General features: G+C 40.2%; 1 protein-coding gene across 1 annotated transcript in view; it reads left to right on the forward strand.

The window, feature by feature from the left end:
• TG (thyroglobulin) overlaps positions 1–20,366 on the forward strand; it is a 159,382-nt gene that overhangs the window by 58,914 nt on the left and 80,102 nt on the right. Inside the window, exons 34-38 of the mRNA XM_069778634.1 lie at positions 1,358–1,501; positions 4,087–4,152; positions 16,695–16,829; positions 17,945–18,109; positions 19,935–20,157. Coding sequence (XP_069634735.1) covers positions 1,358–1,501; positions 4,087–4,152; positions 16,695–16,829; positions 17,945–18,109; positions 19,935–20,157 — 733 coding nt within the window. The remainder of the gene's footprint in view (positions 1–1,357; positions 1,502–4,086; positions 4,153–16,694; positions 16,830–17,944; positions 18,110–19,934; positions 20,158–20,366) is intronic.

Below are 20,366 nucleotides of genomic sequence, written 5' to 3' on the forward strand. Positions count from 1 at the left end.
CTTTAAAAGCCCTTGCAGATCTTATGCAACTCTCTTTAGCAACTTCTTGAGTAATCGTAGCCATTTCTAGGAGTTCAGCCCAATGACATGTTCCATGTCTCAGAAATTATTAAGAAAACTTCATGAGAATGACTCCTTAAATGGCTGCAGTTCCAACAGCATGGAATTCAAACTGATGAAAGTCCAGGGAACTGTTACTTCTCATTTATCAACCCCTATTCCAAAATGTTGGCTGACTTCTTTTTGTGATTTTTTTGTTTTGTTTTGTTTGTTTGTTTCATTTTTTTAAAGCCTAAGGGACCTAGAAGCCTAAATATTACTGAAATTAAATGCACGTTAGGCACATAATGTCTGTGGATACTTTGCAGCAGCTTAGCCTTTTGGCTTTCTCGGATGTCTGAACTTCTCTGCTTCCAAATTTTAGTCTTCTACCTGAGGAAGAATGGTTTGGGATAGAGGTTGCCTATCTTCTCCTCCTTAGTATGTTAGCTACTTAAGTCATCTCAAGTAAAATTCCTCTTAGTCTGAGGAAATCAGATCTTTAAAAATATGCATGACTTGAAAGCCATTAGAAAGTCAAACAAGCATATTTTACTCAGCTGAGATGACTAAGTTAAGGGGTGTTGCCATCCTATGCTCCTTCGATAGTCAGCGGAGAGATGTATAGACACAACTATAGGGTCATTAAGAGCTTTGGTTGACTGAATCCTGTTCTGGAGATACTTTTTTTTCTCTCCACTGGCTGTAAAGGAAATGCTGTGTTTAAAAGAAATCTTTAGCAGGTGTTTAAAATGGGATGCCATCCAGATCAAAGTCGATGAAGTAGTTTTTAATATTTTATTCCAAATTCAGATTTAAGCCACTAAAACAGCCAGCTCTGTTTTCAGAAGTGTCATGTGCTAATCAATTCTCCCTGAGGTCATTAGGATGTGCTGGTTTTACAACTCATTTGAGAATTTGGAACACTTCATAAATATTTTTATCTTGATGGAAGTAGGGGTTGTGTTTCAACATACATGCAGATTTTTAATTTCCAGCATTGCATTAACAAGAAAGGGCTGCTTGCACAAAGAAGAGGTCCTGATCTTTGCTCAGTGGAAATACTCCAAGTGACCTGAAAGGGTTATAATGTTGGTGTACCCACCTTCCCTCACATTGAATTCATTGTGATTTTTCAACACTATTTTCAAAACTAGTAAAACTTGGCCCACTTTAGTATTTCCTTCCTTTGGTTTCTAAGTCAGTGGAATTCCTTTTAATACTCAGTGGAACCATGCTGCATTCGCTTTCCTCAAAATACTATCTAGAAGAGGAAAACTCTCCTCATTGTTTCTATACCCATGTATTTCCCTGGCAGGTGGAAAGATTCTGTGCCTGACTCTGAACAGCCTAGGAATCCAGACGTGTGCTGAGGAAACAAGAAGTGCTTGGCAAGTCTCAAATTGTAGTTCACCAGATGCTGAAGTCAGAATACACCCGTTTGGCTGGTATCAAAAGCCTGGTAAGTGATGCAGGGGACGTGGCCTTTCCGACTGGTTTCTGCACATTGAAGCTAAATAATAAGCTTCAATGTGCAGAAGCTTCAACTTTCTGATGGAGGACCCGTTTGCGAGGATCACAAATAGACAAGGCAGACAAGCATGTGCAAGGGAAAGAAAGGTGCAATTTAATCTCCATTTTAATAGAAAAGGAATAGAAGTACCTGAAAGAGGTATAATTTAATTTCTTAGATTGTATGGGACACTTGCGGCTAATGTCAGAATCCAAAGGTATTTTGTCCCACTGCACAGTCCTGGTCAGGACATCATTCTTTGTTTCTCACTGCTTGGCTTATGGTTTAACAGTGTGTGTGGATGCATAACTTCAAAAGTTTTGGTTTTGTTATGGAATTTAAAATTCACTTTTGGCTGTTTTGGTAAAGAAAGGGCCAAGACCAAATTCCAAGGTAGCACTGTATTCTTTAAGCAGTAAGAAGCCGTCACGTGTTTAAACAGAAGAGAAGTTGTGAGAGGTTAGGTTATTTCCTCAAGAGGAATCAAAACCACTCATAGTCAAAGTGAATTTTCTTTTTCATAGCGAAACAAAGGCTCCATTACTTTGTTGAAAAATTCCAATGGGTTTGTCATTTGTCACACGCCTTTTGGGTGGGTCTAGTTCTACTTCGTTAAATTTTGATAGAACATAACTGAAACAATAAGGAAAACAAACGCCTGGCTGGCTGTATCCCCCTTTATGGGAGGATAGCCTGGTACTGAGTCTACGAAGGCAGAAACTTGTTGAACTCCCCTGAGAGCAGCAAGGCCCCACGGGTGCAGGTACGGTGATGTTGATGGAATCAGGGAAAAAAATTGAATAAGGAGTACTTTTTCCTGCTTTTAAACTCTCTTAGTTCTTGCAGAGTAGAGAAAGGCCGATGCCTGAGTGGAGAGGGGAGGCATGAAGTGTGGATATATACTGTCCAGGGCATATGATATAAAGATAATCTAGTTAAAGTTGTGTAGAGCAAGATCAGATATCCTAATACAGTGCTTTTTACAGTGTTGGTAAACCTAAAGAAAACCTTCATTCACACTGTAAGTGTCATATGAACTCAATCCTGAGCTTTTCAAGTCCTGTGCTGGCACTCTGCCCACTAGTCCATCCATTTCCTTCTCCAGTGGGTCGACACTTGTTAAAGAGTAGAGACAGCACGGAGTGGGGAGGCACCAGGGAAGCTTGAGGATGGGCTGGGGGTCTGGCGCTGAGAGGACGGGAAGAGCAGCCCTGATCTGGTGGGCAACGGCAGGAGCGGACATTTGGATACGCTTCCTCTTCTTGGAATTGTTTTTCCTCTCGTTGGCAAAGAACCAACTGAAAATAAATGGTGTTGCTCACTTCACGGGCGGAGGGATGATGAAGAGGAGCCTGGGCTATATGCAAAGGGGGGAGCGTTAGGAGAGACAGCGACATTTCCTTATGTAGTGAGGAAGCTTCAGATGTGTTTCCACCATGACATACAGTAAGGCACAGATGTTTATGCAAATGGAGATATTTGCAGACAACAATTTGTATCAGTTGGGCTGGTGTGTTGGGGGTTTGGGCACCAGGAAGAGGCACAAAAAAGCTCTGAGGCTAAAAGGGAAAAGGAGTGAAATCCGAAGGAGGAATTTACTGTAGGCAGTGGTACATTAGCACAAATTGGGTTTAGTCCACAGCTTTGTTGTGGGAAGGTACTTGTGCCCCCGCGTTTCATAATATGTTAAGTTGACGTGTGAGCTGTTTGACCGCACAGCTCCGCTCGTTAGAAATTTGACTTTGTATGTATAGTCATGGTTGCAGCTCAGTCAATGAGGAACGTATAGTAGCATTTTAAAGAGAGTTCTGGGTAGCCCTGGTTCTTCACTCCTGTTGGTGTGAATAGTAAAACTCCTGAGTTTTTAGAAATGTCTATTGGTTACATGCACGGGCAGTACAAAGTGGAGGAAGCAAACAGAAAATTTGATCTGTTTTCAGCTTCTGTAGGGATGGTAATTTATAACTGAGAATGTTTAACTGCTTTGATTAACTGAAGTGTTTTACAAAATATGAATGCACAGGAGAAACTTCTTGTTTGTTTTTTAAAATTACAAAATGTTTAAGGGAAATGAGAAATTTCAGTGTGGAAAATATGAATGATTATTTTAATTTGGAAAGTTTCCTGCTGGAAACTGACTTGTTCCTAATTCTTATTTTGAGAAATTCCAGTTTGGTAATCAGGAAGCAGAGAAAATCTCATGTCTGTTGTGATGCAGCAAACCAAATACAGAGAGGAGCATTTTAAAAACCACAGAACTACTGAAATGCATTTTTCATAAATAACTGCATTTTGAAAAGTGTTTTGTAGGAATGTTTATAAATATGGAAATTTAGGGAAGTCTGGTTTCATGTACAACCTCAAAAGGCTTAGATGGCAAAGCAGGCTCGCATCCTTACTCCTGGTGTTTGTGATGAGAAGATGCAACTTTCAGATCCCAGAAGTGATGCTGGAAATATTGAGGTGTTGATTACATTTTAAACCTTCAAGTGTAATTGTTTTCAAATGTTTTTGGTTTTTTTTTCTGCTTTTAGCTGACTTGAAGAATACCATGCCTAACCTGTGTCCACCTGTTAGTTTACCTTTCAGGCCAGAAAGTGGTAAGTGTTATTTATGTATTAAGCCGGAAAAAAAAGGGAAACATCCTCTATTTTGTATGTATTGCTAAAAGCTCACACTATAATGAAGTGGTTGTGTTCCCCATGAGTTTACTTATTCAGGTGTTTACTTATTTTTATTAATTGTGTATCATTTAAATGGAAGAATTGTTGTCATCCACAGTGCTGCCCTAATATCTCTCAAACTCACTGCCACAAGAGGTCACTGAGGCAAAATATTTGTCAGGATTGATAAAGAAATTTATCATTTATAAGTGTAGAAGTCAGATCACTTTCAATGGATATAACTTCACATTTTAGTGCAGTGGCCAATGATAAAAAACTCTGGCAATGGTAGCCCCCAAAAGCTGTTTATTGCATTGTTGTCCACTGTTGTGGGGGTTCTAGCACCTTTCTTGTAGCATATGCTGATTGCCAGGATGGCAAAGGATGTCAGATTAGACAAATCACCAGCAGTTTCTGTCAGTAATGCTGAATGCAAGGAGTGACAATAGGTTTTCAAATAGATATGAACAATTGCAACAGAGATGCAAAGTCAAATTTAGCAAATCTAGTTTTCCCTCAAACCCAACATGATGCAAGGGGCAATTTCTCCAGAAATTAATGCAGGTTTATACTGCTTCATAATTGGTGGTACAGAAGAATGATAAAATGTACTGCCTTTAGTCCTTGTTTGTGGTTTTCTGCAAGGATGGGAATATTGTCTCAAAGATTATTCAGAACTGGATCAAAAGAAATGTAGTATTTGAGGTGTGTGTTGGGTCCCACTTTTGAAGAGATGCTGTAACTTACTATCACACCATCTTTTTTGTATCGGGAAGAAAATTTATTTCAGTCTTGCAGTAAATGAACCTTATGGTACTCACATGCGTTATTTTAAAAGTGGGTGGATCCTCTTAATAAATGAAACTTAACTGCTTTTTTTTACGGGGCTCTGTGTCTATTGCCCCCTAAAAATATATGCAAATTGTCAACAGCTACAGGCTTCCCTGATGCATCCTTTCCAGAAATACGCAGCATATCTGCTAAATGCTGTGTGTAACGGAAAGAAAGCAGGTTGACTAGTCATTAGATAACTCAATTTAACCCTCAGGTTAGACTGAAATTGAGAAATCTCATCCATCTCTGCCCTTGATTTTCTGTTTGATCTGAACAAATTTTTTAATCTGTTTGTGTTTCTCGTTCCCTAAACCGTATGCAACTGGGCTTGCAGTAGACGGTTAATATTTGCAAAGAATTTTGAATATTGAGTTTAGAATTTATTAACTGTTTTGTCATCATATCTCTGACTACCAGTCACAATTATCTTCAGACTATTTGTATTTATTAGTAAAATTTGTGCTTTTTTAATGATCGTTTTAATGTAGTAGAAGGAAAACTCCTATCTTTATAGGCAAGCAGAAATACTTTTTGTGTGAAATGCTTTGAGGATCTAGTGGGGTAATGTGTAGGTTGGGCAATTCAACTTCTTTGCAAACTGTTTTTCCCATGGCATGTAGCAAAACACTTTACTAAAGCTTTTTTTCTCCCAGCGTGAAGCTTAGTAGTGATTTTGTAATTTTCCTTTTATGTTTGTTTTTGCTTTGTTAAATCTAGGAAAACAGTGACCTAAGCAGCACTTAAGGAAATTAGGCCTTTCTATCTGTCATTTGCTTTCTGCTCTAAAGACTTCCCAGAAGTCAGCCACAGCAAGTGAGGTGCTCATCTTACCCTTAGCAACATTCTTGATCTATCGCACCCATTTCCAGGTCATCTTTTCAAATGCAGAACAACAGGGATGTCTCTGGTTTGCAAAGGTCTGGTTAACCACCCAAGTGAGCAGAGCCTCCCACAAAGAGACAGGATTCTGGATTAGAGCAGTTGTCCTGAGGACAGCAGTCGGGAGAAGTCGCTGAATTACAAAGAGCACAACTAGCCTGGAAGTCAAATTAGTGCTAGTATCCTGTATTCTTTGGGTCTCTGACACCAATGTGTGCAGCAATGCATTCAAAATGCAACTGGGCACCATCTGCCCTTCTTATGTTCTGCCTCATTTTGGTAGTAAAAGTACCAGACTGGTTATTTAGGTCAGATTGCTATCTGTGTCGTGTTGTCAGATGTTTGGGGAAATTTTCAAAAACATTGTTTCCAAACTCTTTGCGATTATATATGTTATATTAATTTGTGCTATAGAGGATTAATGGGTTTAGAGTTGGGCGTCATAGAAAAGTTAGCAGTGACTGAATTTGCTACATTGTGGTATTGCTTGTACATGGGGAAAAAAAAATTACCGTGACTCCCGTGTGGTAACCAGATGGTGAGTGTGAGAAAATGGCACTATTTAAAGGGCACTGTCATATGTGTATATGTGTGTGTGTGTGCATGTAAGCATGTGTGTATATATATGTATATAAAAATATATATAAATCTTTTCATAAAAAGATCAGAAAGATACTTAAATTTCAACACTTTGCCAGAAGGCCCTATGAAATAGTGAAGTTAATGGTATGTCCAATCCGGAGTCTGAGTTTACTGAAGCACAGTTAAGGCCTATATTTCAACAGACAGTTAATACATTGGACTGCCTCATTTTCTAGTTAGCCAATTTGCAATGCTCAGGACAGAGTGCCCAGCACTTTGCTTCCTGCCATTGGCAGTCAGGGCCCTGACTCCATTCCAAGTCTGCGGTGTGTCCAGCCCCAACACGTTGTGAAGAAACCCAGATTAGCAGACTTATTTTCAGTCTCGTGGGAAGTAGATGCTTTGCCTATTTTACTCATTGCTCTTCTCGATAGAGAGGGTAGAGGCACGTAGGACCATAGAACGATAGAAAAAGCCTCGACAAGAAGGGTTTCTACATGGGCAACAAAAGGAAGGGTAAGGAAAATGTGGGTCTGCTGCTGCATGGGGCAGGAGACCTGATGGCAAAGGATACAGAAAAGGCCGAGGTGCCTTCTTTGCCTCAGTCTTTACTGGTAAGTCCAGCCTTCAGGCCCTTGAGACCGGGGGGGGAAGACTGCAGCAAGGAATACTTATCCTCACCGGAGGAGGATCAGGTTAGGAATCAAGCTGGACATACAAACCCATGGGGCCTGACAAGATGCGCCCATGGGTGCAGAGGGAACTGGCTGGTGCCGTTCGGAGGCCACTCTCAATTACCTGGTGATGGGGGAGGTTCCTGAGGCTGGGAGGGAAACGAATGTCACCCCTGTCCTCAAGAAGGGCAAGAAGGAAGATGCAGAGAACCATCGGCTGGTCAGCCTCACCTTGATCCCTGGGAAGGTAATAGAGCAACTGATCCTGCAAACCATTTCCAGACTCATGAAGAACAAGAAGGTGATTCGGAGTAGTCGGCATGGATTTATGAAGGGCAAAATCATGCCTGACCAAACAGAGAGTCTTCTACAATCAGGTGACTGTCTTAAGTGGATGAGGGGAGAGCAGTGGATGTTGTTTATCTTGACTTCAGAAAGGCTGTTGACACTGTCTCACATAACAGCCTCACAGAAACCGAAGTAAGGTCTAGATAAAGCAACAGTGAGGAGGACTAAATGCTGTCTGAACTGCTGGGCACAGAGTCATGATCCAGCTGTAGGCCAGTCCCTGGTGTACCCCCAGAGTTGATACTGGGGCTACTACCATTTAATATCTTGAATAATGACCTGGGCGATGAGACAAAGAGTGCACTTGCAGTGAGTCTGCAGACGTTAAAAGGTTGGGAGGAGTGGTTGACGGACCAGATGAGTGTGGTGCCATTCAGAGGGACCTCAACAGGCTGGAGAAATGGGCAGACTTATGCCTTGGATCAAGCTGTCTTCTATCAAGTTGTCTTTCAGTTCTGTGTGAAAACTGGCTAGGACCTTCTTCTAGCAATTGTATGGAGAAGCTGTTTTAGCATTCAGTCTTTTAAAAAAATAGGTATTCTCTCTCATGTTCACACATGCTTCAGCTTTTCTAGTTCTAATTAATAGGACTATTGGCTTTTGCTGTCTTTCCTTAGGTGGTCAGGAGAACAAGATTTGCAAGCTGAGGTAACATCTTACATTAGCTGGCTTCTGTAGTTGTAAGAAGCTGCGTTTTGAAGAATCCTTGACATCTGCCAGGAGGCCAGATTGTTAAATACCAGCTTCTCCATCTCTAACCTTATGGAAGGATATCACTTCAGATTTGAGCATCTCTGAAGAGCCTATAGAATCCTTCTGCCCTGGAGATGTTGAAGTGCCATTCTTTAATTTAAAAAAAAACAAAAAAAACCCCCAAAACAAACTACAAACCAACCTGTCAAGACTCTCCATTTTCACCCTGAATAAGCTGGAGAACACTCTTTAAAAGAAAATTTTATGGCCCCAAACTGTTTTGTTTGTCTGTTTCTTCTACAATGAAGCCAGCTCTCCGAGAGCTATATTGTCTTTCTTTGGCCTGCCACCAGATCTTGATTTGTTTCACTTTCCGTGTTATTTCAACTCAGAGTATCACTGTTTTTTTCATTTTGTTGTGGTTTGGTTTTTTTTTTGTTTTGTTTTTTTTTAAGCTTGCATATACAATCTTTAACTGTCCAAAGTCAGCAAGGGACAGCTGGAATGATTTAATTTATCCTAGTATCAGCCCAAAGGCAGAAATCCTTGAGCCAAGGAGCTGCAAGGCACTGTCCAGCCCTGTTAGTTCCACTGTACACAAAGGGGAGTTCTGTTGCGGTTGCTACAGGTTTAAAAGATGAAGAGTTGAGACCAAGTTCTTTTGTCTCACCCAAATAATTTACTGGAGTTTCCTTTACTGAAACTCTCCCTAAATAAATTGAGCAAAAACATGTATTTGTTTTCCTTCTGTTCCCCAGTCTGGGCTTTTGAAGATGTGCACAGGCAGTGATCTCCATAAAACCTCTAAACCTCTGAATCTGCAATGGCAAAAATAATTTTCAATAGTGACTTCTTTTCATGCCCTGTCATAGAGCAGCCTGCAGCCACCAAGGAGATGCAAAAACATCCCTTCCCCGTGTGAGGCTAACCTCAGGAGAGACACAGCGAGAGGGAAGGCTTGAGGATCTCCCCGTTCTTTGCCTTGTACCAGATTGCTCATCCAGCAGCCCATCGTAGCCCTGCGATTCCTCTTGATAGCCTGAGGCTCCTGTTGGCTTTCCCCAGGTTACTCCCCGTACAAGCAGCACAGCTAGGCATTTCTAACACTCATTAAATACCCCATTAGCCTGCAAAAAAAGGGGAATGAAGTGTGATCTGTAATGCCTGCAGGTCACTGCTGTCTGGCAGGAGGGAGGTGAGCTGCACACTGTCTTTTAACTGAATTCTTGTCGCTTTGTTGTTGCTTCAATGTGTTTTGCCTGTTTGTGTCCTTGCGGTACTCTTTCTGATACAAGGTTAAACTCACCAAGTCATCTTCATCACTAATCTGTGGTGCGTTTAACTGAATGTGTGGTTTGCATCTTTAACTAAATGAATACTTTTATTTGTCTTCTGTACATCTATCACATGGAGCAGAGCATGCTCCTGCTGGTCTGTTGTGATTTCTACATAGTTTCTGTTATCTGAGAAATAATGCTTGAAAAGCAGATAGCCTGAACAGACTGGGAAAGTCCAACTTGTTACATTTGGAGCTTTTTTTCCCCTGAAGAAGTTAATGTGCTGTGACGACACTGAGTATGGAACCATCTGTGATGAGTTTCAGGTATGATCTGTGACCTTTAACAGTGGAAGGACAGCTGTTATTTTAAGACTGCCCGCGCTAAAAATGCTAATATGTCGTGCTGCAGTCTTGAGTTAACTACGCTGGTATTTAAATAACAACTCCACTGAGTTGTATGAGTATGAAGGAATGTTATGTAAAAGAGAAAACAGTCAGGTCTCATAATTAGGTTTGCGATGGAACTTTCTGCAGCCAGCTGTAAGATAGGGGGATATAAGAAAAGTTTTTTTATGAGAAATCAGGTATTGTTATTTTATGGTTGTATAATGCTGTATTCATACAGTTTATGCACGCGGGTTTGAGCTATGGAAGTTTTTATGTCTTTACAATTGAGACTGAAAGAAGCAAAACAATCTGTGAAACATGTTACCTGGCTTTTTAGAAGGAATACTTGTGTTTAAAGCAAAATATTCCTGTACATGTGGAAGGGAGGAGTGACACTGATGTATAACTTCTGCTATTGTAATTTGTTATGAGATTTATGAATTGTATATGGTAATTACCCAAACTTTAATGAGCATTTCTGTCTTCAGGTTCCTCAGTTTTACATAGGATACAGCTATGTGTCTTAGATTTGGCAACTACTAAAGACAATGGCCCTTAAATAGTGATCTCTGCATAGGACTGTGGATCATATACAAATCATAGGGGCTCCATTCCTACTCCACTCAAATCAAGTAATCCATTGAGAAACCACCGAGGCACATGGATGTAATGATCTGCTAGACCCTTTCTGCTTCTGCCTCCTGCGATCCCCTGATGACTTACAGTCGTTCCCTCGATGCAGGACTGAGCAGTGGCTGTGGGATTTTCTGATCTGGGAATAAATTTCCCATCAGGCTATCTCAACACATGGGGTATTCCCACTCTCAACAGAGATGCTGATGGTAGTACAGGTACTGATGTAGCTGACTTTGGTGATGAATAGTATCACTTTTCTTCCTCTTTTCCCACAATGCTGAGGCTATGTCAGAGAGATCTTTGGTGTGAAAGAAAGACAACCTTTTTTCATCCATCCTCTGGAACCGATCTACCATGCCCCCACACAGCATATGGACCTCTGGTGTAGAATTACTCTATCTTTGGTCTGAAGTTTGATTTTTATTCTGTTCATAAACGTGAGGATTTTAGCCTTTTGAAAACAGCTTATTTTAAACCTGGATAAATATCTGGTACATTTTCAGTATCCTATTACTGTAGCATTTACTATAATTAGCACTACTGAAGGAGGCAGAAAGCTTGCATTTAATATGAGCATAGCAAGATTGCTCACTGCTAAAGGCCATAAATAACACATTTTTTAGTTTGGGACATGTTTGTCTGAGGCGTGATTATAGTTATTATGCAGCAGTTTTAAGAAAATGACTCGGTTTGAATTGTTCAAATCTCTGTGGATGGACAAAAATGAGAAGCAACTATATTTTAGAAAGAGTATATTTTCTGTAGCTCCACTCCGAGTTGATGATTTGCTGGTTTTGGAGATTATTGGTATACAGACAGGTTAGCAGTCTTCATTGGAAAAAAACCTGAACACTAGGAATAGAAAGCACTGAGTTCAGTCTGTAAGCAAGTTTTTGGCTTGAGTCAGGGCTATTAAAAATGGCTCACAAATTTCAGAATTAAGATAGAATTTGTCTTTCAAACAAAAATCAGGTATACTGAACCCAGAGATCTGATTTATGTACCTCCCTAACCTCATGTTAGCCTCATCTGATTTATGTACCTCCTCAACTTCATGAGTTTTCTTCTATGTTTAACCTGTTATTTTATTGCACTTCTGTCCTGGTTTTAGCTGGGATATAGTTAACTGTCTTCCTAGCAGCTGGTACAGTGCTATGTTTTGAGTTCAGTATGTGAAGAATGTTGATAACACACTGATGTTTTCAGTTGTTGCTCAGTAGTGTTTAGACTAGAGTCAAGGATTTTTCAGCTTCTCATGCCCAGCCGGGGCACCTGACCCAAACTGGCCAAAGGGGTATTCCATACCATGGGACGTCCCATCTAGTTTAGGAACTGGGAAGTGGGGGGGGGCAGGGATTCGCCGCTCGGGGACTGGCTGGGTGTCGGTCGGCGGGTGGTGAGCAATTGCCCTGCGCATCATTTGTACATTCCAATCCTTTTATTATTACTGTTGTCATTTTATTAGCGTTATCTTTATCATTATTAGTTTCTTCTTTTCTGTTCTATTAAACCGTTCTTATCTCAACCCATGAGTTTTACTTCTTTTCCTGATTTTCTCCCCCATCCCACTGGATGGGGGGGGAGTGAGTGAGCGGCTGCGTGGTGCTTAGTTGCTGGCTGGGGTTAAACCACGACAACTTCTGTATCTCTTTTTCCTTATATCAAATGTCAGTTTTTCCAGCAAACTCAGAACTGACCCCTCTTTGCTTCCACTGAAGTCAGTGATGAAACTATTGTTGACTTTATGAAAGGATTTTATAATGTCATTGCCTGTGAAAGTGGCAGGCTGAACTCTGTGCCCCCAGGAAATCTATTCCAGTCTTATGATCTTATGACTTGAGTGGGAACAGAGCAAGGCCAGTGTGAGTCCTTTTGCAAATCCAGTCTTAAACCTTGCCTACCCAAACAAGAACATCTGGAAGAGAGAGGCTCTCTGTATGGGACATCTATAATTTTGCAATAAAACTTACAGGGCTGGCTGGACTCAGAGTGCTGTAATTATCCAATCAAAGCACTTGCCAAAATGTGGTTTGGAAGGTCAGAGCTTAACCTATATATAAACCAGAAATGTCTTCCAGCCCATCAGGTGCACTATGCATTTTCAGTAAAGCAGTGCCAGTTTGTAGCTGCGTGCCTTGTGAGAGCAGTTTCTTAACGAGGCAAGTTTAGATCAGCCATGGAAAGTTCTGTTTTGCCCATGTAATGAAGTGGGTGTGCATGGCTCCAGGCATTGCTGGATCGGCTGCCAGGAGGAGGGAAGAAGGAAACAACTAATAGCCAAAATCTCTTTTGCAGCTGACTGCTGGCTGGCAATGTCCACAGTGGTGCCATGGATGGCTCTGGGTTAAAGGGCTTTGCTCTGTCATTAAAATAAGCATAACTGTTTCTGCATTTATTTGCATCTGGGGTCAGCTGGGCAGAAGACTGGAAAGGGAAAATTCTGGAAATCTCAGTGTATAAAACTGATCTGAGGTTATGAATGCTTTGTCCAGGACTGAGAATGAAAAAAACCCCAAAACCCACAAGCCACAAACCAACCCAAAAAACAACCCCATGTGGGTAGTGGGAGGTTGCAAGGGTCACTTCTGTGAGATTCTGGGCAAAGAATAAGCAAAATATAATGTGTTTTAGGTATGAATATACAGTCTATGGATGTTCACATCATGAGTGGTCACTCTTCCGTGCCTAGCATGGACTGCAAAGTGCCCATTGTGTCTTATATGTATTCAAAATTAATGTTATTAACTTAACTCTACCCCACATAAAGGGATAAAAAAAAATCTTTTAATATTAGAAAGTTTACCTTGTGATAAAATGTAGAACACATTACATGTGCCTAATAATGGCAGTGTGCACTCACAGGCTTAATTTGAGCACCTTCGAAAGATTTTAATAATTGTAAGTAGTAAACCTCAGGGAAATAGATACAGGAGGCCAAATTCAAGTGTCAGAGGTGTAAATCCAAGGAATTTATTTTGCTTTTGTGGAATTGCTTTGAATTTCTTTCCTGAGAGTAGAATTTAGCTTGCAAGAACACTTCTGAATGTTTGACCTCTGGGCAAACAGAGGCATATGAGGATTATGAGGCTTGCTCAAGGTCACTCGGTGAATCAGGCAAGCTATGGAAAGAGAGTCAGTCTGGTGAAATATCTTCCAAAACCGCTGATGCACCCAGACTTGTTGACTTACAATGGAATCCAGACAAGGCTTTTTTTTGAAAGAACCACAGCTAGTAATTTGAAGCTTTGTGTCTGAACCTAGAAAGATTACTTGTTCCAGTAGTAGGACATCAGCTACTAGTACTGTACACAGTGCAAGATGGCAACATTGCTCTTATGTAAAAACAAAGTTTAAGTTATATTGATTAAAAAAAATATATTTTCTTTTTCATATTTTCAGAAAAAAAAAATTGAAAACATAAACTGACAAGATATAATCTGGAAAAGTAAGACCTGGCGATCTAGTAGTGCAGGCAGATAATCTCTGGAGAGGATGTAATGGTTAATTCTCCATCACTTACAGAGTTGATTTCTATTTTTAAGTGTCTTTCTAAATAAATGCCACAAAGTGTCACCCTAGATGTAGAGGCTGAAATTTTCTAACACAGGTCATGCAACAGGTCATATTAGATGGTTATAAAATAGAGAAACATTTGACAATATGAAATGTAGTAATTTCCACATGACTAAAAATCACTGTGTTTCTCTAAAATAATTGAATAGTCAGTGCTTAAGGGGAAGAAAAAATTAAGTGCAGTGGGTCTGTTGCACAAGTCAAGCTGTGACTGCAGGGTCATTACTCCCTTACTAGTTCAGACTCCCTCTGAATATAGTGCTGATGATGACTTTGCTACTCTGCAATATCAAGTGAGCTTGTGGTCTCTAACATTTAACAGTGCAATACCAAATTAACCTTCATTTCTGCTTAGCTGGAGACTTTCTGCCTCTACCTCTTAGAAGAGTTACTCCCAAATATGACAGAAATAGAATGATATTAAAGTGGTTGAAAAGGATCCATGGGAGCCAGTGCTGCTTTCTTGCCTCTAGTTCACAGATGTTTGGGAAGTTATATGGAATACAGTAGGTCAGTTCATCACTCCACCAGACATTTTCTTCAGCAAGAGTGAGAGCAAAGGTGCTAGCACTAAGGTTAACAGCCTTGGCAATGGTGGTAGCACATCAGTTTTTTTCAGCTTGTCCTCTGGGAGAATAACTCATGCTTGAGGTTTACACTTCCTTGGGAAGGATTTACCTTGCAAACACAAAGACTTTTAGCATCAACGCGGAGCCCTGGGTTGTGACAGTTACCCTGTGTTGTCATGAATTATTTGGAATAAAATAATTTTCAAATCTAATTTAGTCATTGCTATTCCCTGCCTATTTGCTCAAGGAATGATGCAACCAGGCTAGTCTGTCATCCCTTTTGGGTCTTGGGTTCTCATCAAGGGGACAAGTGTGTGAACACCAGGATTTCCAAGTTGCAGGGAGGGCATGCCACAGCCCTGATTGTACGAACCCCAGACCTCAGCTTCAGGGTTGATGTTGAATGTTATGGTCACAGCTGTATTTCTGGGAGGAAAGGGAAGGAAGGAAACTTTGGCTGTCTTTGCGAGCCACCTATTTCACAGAAGACTAAAAGAAATCTTTAATGAAGTGAATGGTCACAACTTTTGCATCGGCGTGGTAAATGAACTCAAGCAACAGGGCAAGACCTGCTCACCAGGAATAGCAAGGCAACAGCTGACTCAGCTCTGTCCTCACCCCACAATTACATGCAGAGGATAATGCCAACCTCCTGTTTAGGACTTGGTGGCCACAGCAGGGCCCTTTTGCTTTTAAAACATATTGAACTATTGAAAGGAACTGAAATAATTAAAGGCCTATTCTTTCCCAAGCTTTCTTTTTTGACTTCTGTATGCAAAACTGAAAGCCTGCAGATGTTTTCATCTGTTTGTGTATGAGAAAAGAATGCTTTTGGCATTTTTTTTAAATCCACGGTGAGACAGAAGAATAATTCTTGATGTATACTAGTGAGTGTGTATGTGTATATCTATGCTCACACATGTACATGCATGTGTACATGTATATATGTGCATATATGTTTGTATACAAGTAATACACATGTATATGTATATATTTGTGTATATGTGTATATATACATATGAAATAGAACTAAATTATGTAGCAGTTCCATGACATTAGCATAGTTTACAGTATTTTCTGTAATTCTGTCTATGAAATCAAATTAAAATGATCAAAATAATCAATCCTTGTGACCTTTAAAAAAAGTCTTTAAATCTGTGAAAATTGCATGTGCTTCTGTGGGACTTTGGTCGATTGCTTGTAAGGGAAGTGAAGACAAAATATACCATTTGTGAAAACTGTTGTCTCATTTTCACTTAGTCTGTAAGGTCGGGACTTGTTCTCTGGATGTGGCTGTATGCAGGCAACATAGACATCTCCATTTCAGCTACTCACATGAGGTTCCCTGCACTGACAACATGGGCATCTGGCTCATGTAGTCGGTGGATTCCTGGGGGTGATTTGTCTCACCCTAAAGCAGACATCTAAACCAGGATGGAGAGATTGTGTAGTAAAACTGTCTGTTCCTCCTGATAGTAGAAGTCGTCTGCGTAATCAATTCAGATGTAGACACCTACCTTGCAGGTGACTGAGGTGAAGCCTACCTTAGGAAACCAGCTCCTGTTTTAGATATAGACGTGGATGTCTGCTGAAGGTTCTGGGAATGCTCAGTCACATGCAGGATCCCCCCTTGCTTTCCAAGGAGTTAGTGGCTGTATCTGCTCAGGAACTTGTGTGTAAGCGTTATGACCTATGTCCTTTAATGTAATTAGGCCTGTTCAGAAACCTTTTATTTAAATCAGTTGGATTTACTTGCAAACCTGGATGGAGCTGCTCCAGATTTACCTCTTTATTAACTGAATAGCTTTGTAAATCTAGTTGTACATGATGTCTGAAAATGGGACTGAACCCTCTAGTCAATCAGAGGCCTTTGAATATTATATTTCATTTATTCCCTGTTGATGCAAAGGAAGGTGAAAGTCTTTCATTGGGGAGCTCCCCAATGCTTTTACTTCTTTATTATTTTCTTCTGAAGTTTTTACTGATTCCTCTATTTATATTATTTTTGTATGGTTCATCTTACAGAGTATTTGGATATATGGCAACCCTTAAATGTGTCCTCTGTTCTCATGGATTCATCCATCTCAAACTTTGAAGTTGTGCAAATTAGTAGAGATATATCCAATGACTTCTCCACTGCCAGAGACTTTTGTCTGTCCGGTAAGAAATGGTTATTCATAGCTTTACAGAAAATACTGGCTCGTGAAGCCTGAAAAACCAAGAACAGCTATCCGCCTTCCCACCCTTCTGGCATAGACATACTGATTTTACTTATTTATAAAGACTACGCCAGTGTTTCTGAATTTGAGAGAAGGACCCTGTCACAGTTTATCTAATAAAAGAGACAATAGACATAAAATGCCATACAGTGATTGTGTAATTTTGACACCTCTTGGGTGCAGAGATCTCCTGCTTCTCCAAGCATTGTACAATTTGGACAATATTGTAGTGAATAATGAAAGGGATTATGTCATTATTTTCTAAAGAAGAGTTAAGGAAAGCTCATTGAGTGAGATAGATGGTAGAGCCACCTACCATTATCTAAAGTAACCTGTAGCTGTGGTGTATGAGGGCAGGTTAACTGACAGCTGGGCTGAAGCAGGGGTTGGACGGTAGTAACAACAAAGGGAACTGCTTTAATCAAGAGCCTGGCTAGACAGCAAAGAGTCCTTTAACTTCACGTGACTGGAAAATCCTGAATGCTGCAGAGTTGTAGAAATAAGGAAAAGTTCCCACCTACTGCAGAGGATGGTCCTTGGAATGGTCCCACTTTTTGCAGTAAATGGCCCTCACCTTATGAGGGTGAGCAGCATAACTTACTGTTTTTTCCTTTTCCTGTAACCGTTTGAAGGAGCCTTGCTAAAGGAAAAGGCTTGGATACCCACCTCTGAGAACAAACTGGGATGAGTGGGAGGATCACTGTTCTTATTCTGAAAACTTTCCCTGGGACTCCCTGGGCACTGGTTGAATTCAGCTGAGGTCCTCGGTACTTTATTAGAAGATATTTTTCTTCTCCTATGACCTGTTATACCAGTTCTCTTGCTGTATTGCTCCATTTTAAAGCCAATATAACCTTTTGTCTTTTAGCTATTTTGGAGAATGTTCTGGGAATCTGAGGACGTTTATGTCCCATTATTCTGCTTTAGAGCTACTTCATATCCTTGTTGCTTGACCTGTTGTAAAACCTTTCTTTTAACGATCTTATAACAACGTCATACAAAATACTTTGAGAATACATTTTTATCTGCTCTTTTTCTTCACGTTTCACCTCACAGCTTGTTCAAAGAACCAGTCATGTACAGTGGTTACGCTGGAAATCCAGCCTTCAGCAATAAGATGCCTTTTCTACCCTGATACACAGATGTGCACGCATGGCCTGCAAGGGCACAGCTGCCGGGTCTTACTGAAGGAGCCAGCTACATATATCTATAGGAGACAAGGTAAGAGCAGGTTAAGGCTGTGGAGAAAGGAAACTGTGGTGGCCTGTGCACAATTCTTGTGAATGGAAGAGTGAGGAAATCCTCACTAGACATAAAGCAATGTGGATGTCTCCTAGACAATTGTCCATTCCTGTTTCAGTGGAGTTACAGCCAAGCGGGATGGGAAAATGGCCCCAAATGCTTTTTGTAAAAAGGCATGAAATCATAGTGTTACCATCTAGTGTTGAACTGGCTATAATAAAGGAAGTCTAATCTAGAAAAGACATTTTGAAAATGCAGAATGGTAAAAAAAACAAAAAAAATGAATGAAAGTCCAGCTCCTTCCTTTTCATCTGCAGAAGATGTTTCTGCATGCTCTTCCTTTTAAACTCTGAGAATGACACAAGGAGTGTTGAAAACCCATTGTCATTTGAAAGTCTTAAGGATCATCTCTGGAGAAAACAAACAAACAAAAACAAACAAACAAAAAACCCTAAACCAAGATGAACTAATATTTTAAAGAATTGAAAATTATTTAAGAGAGAAATAGAAGTTGTGTAGACAGGTAAAAATTCTATTGTTTGGCTATTTACTTATTGTAACTGTAAGTTTTGTTGTTTTTTTCCCTTGATTTTAAAAGAGACTGCTTTCTTTTCATGTAATATTATTTCTTTTATTAGAAGTAATTAGAAATCAGGTAACAATAAGGGGGAAGGGAAGAAATATTTCCTTTTCACTGAAATTTCTGTGAAGAATTGACAAATCAATGAGAACCTTCTAGGTTCAAACTCGATGAGAGAAAAAGGGGTTTATCATTGTCAAGTGAAGCAAAATCACAGGCTGAGACCTAAAAGCTGGACTTGTGTGTTTGTATATTTCTGTAGTTTTAGTTTTAGTCACATGACTTAGAATTTGGTTCCTGCCTATCAAATACATTGTTTTAAGAGAGAAATTGTGTGAGGTATCACTTAGCTCTGTTTTAATGTAAGGCATTATTGAAAAACCTCTTCTTTGGGTAGATAGCTAGTGATTCAGATAATTGTTATGTAAAAAAGAAGAAAAATTGGATCAAACTATAACCCCCTAATATGTTATCATTTTCTGCAGACAAAAAAAATGAATCAGATAGCAATTTGATCTAAAATGTAGATAGTGGCATAAGCTCTGTGGAAGAAAATTGCAATATTCACAACAGTGTGTAAGGCAAGAGATGATGTAAGGCCCTCTGGTACCCTCCACTCTTGCATTCCCTTCTCTGGCACGTAGAAGGCATGCGAGTGAGTGCTTGCACTGGTGATTCCCACTTCGAGAACAGCAGTCCCGACACAGGACTGTAGGGAATTTGGACCTGGGTTGTGCTCATTGCCTTCTGTTGAAGCTCTTCTGTCTCGCATGATGAAACAGCTACTGGGAAGGGGACTGAAGTGCAAGTCTTTCCTGGTGAGAGCCCAAACCAATGAGCTGTGTGGTTATCTTTCCTCTCTCTGACTTGCTATAAAAGTTTAAAGGTTTAACATTGTGCTTGTTAGAGCTGTGGGTGGGGGGAATTCTGAAAATCTCTCTCCCTTTTTATAGAAACGCTCAGATTTATATTCTAATGTGATGTCTCATCTGGAAGAAATGCTTGAGTAAAGGTTTGGAAAGTTAAATGTTCATATCCTGTAGCTAACATATAGCATAGCATGAAGTATTTTATAGGGAGAGAATACAAATTTATCTGTTTCATTTAAAGAAGTGATTTAGACACTTAACAGTTTAACATTAAGGGAAATGGGATTAATTTTCTTTTCTGAAATGGTACTAACTTGAAAAATCAAATGATTTTTCCTCCGTTCCCCCCTGATAGATTTATTCCTGCCCATTTCTGAATCGGATTTAACCCCATCTGTGTACATTCCATCCCATGGAGATCTAATGGGCAAATCCCAGGTGATCCGCATTGGCTCAGAATGGAAAAATATCAGCCAGTTCCTGGGGATCCCGTACGCTGCACCTCCTCTTGCAGAGAAGCGTTTCAGTCCTCCAGAGCCGTTTGCTTGGGTGGAAACCTGGGATGCTACTGTGGCTCGGTAAGAAACCCTTTTGATTGTCTGCAGAAGTGCTTGTCCATCCAGGTGTATGAAAGTAGCTGGAGCGATGACCACGATATCCATGTCCTGTCTTGCAAAAGAACCTATAGGGTACAGATTAATACAAGTTTGGGACTTTGTTTAAAAAAAAGAATAATTTCTCTGTCTACATGTTAATGCATGCAAGCATCCCCAAGAAAAAAAGCATT

This window comes from Haliaeetus albicilla, chromosome 3 (assembly GCF_947461875.1).
Source record: "Haliaeetus albicilla chromosome 3, bHalAlb1.1, whole genome shotgun sequence".
NCBI classification, from domain to species: domain Eukaryota; kingdom Metazoa; phylum Chordata; class Aves; order Accipitriformes; family Accipitridae; genus Haliaeetus; species Haliaeetus albicilla.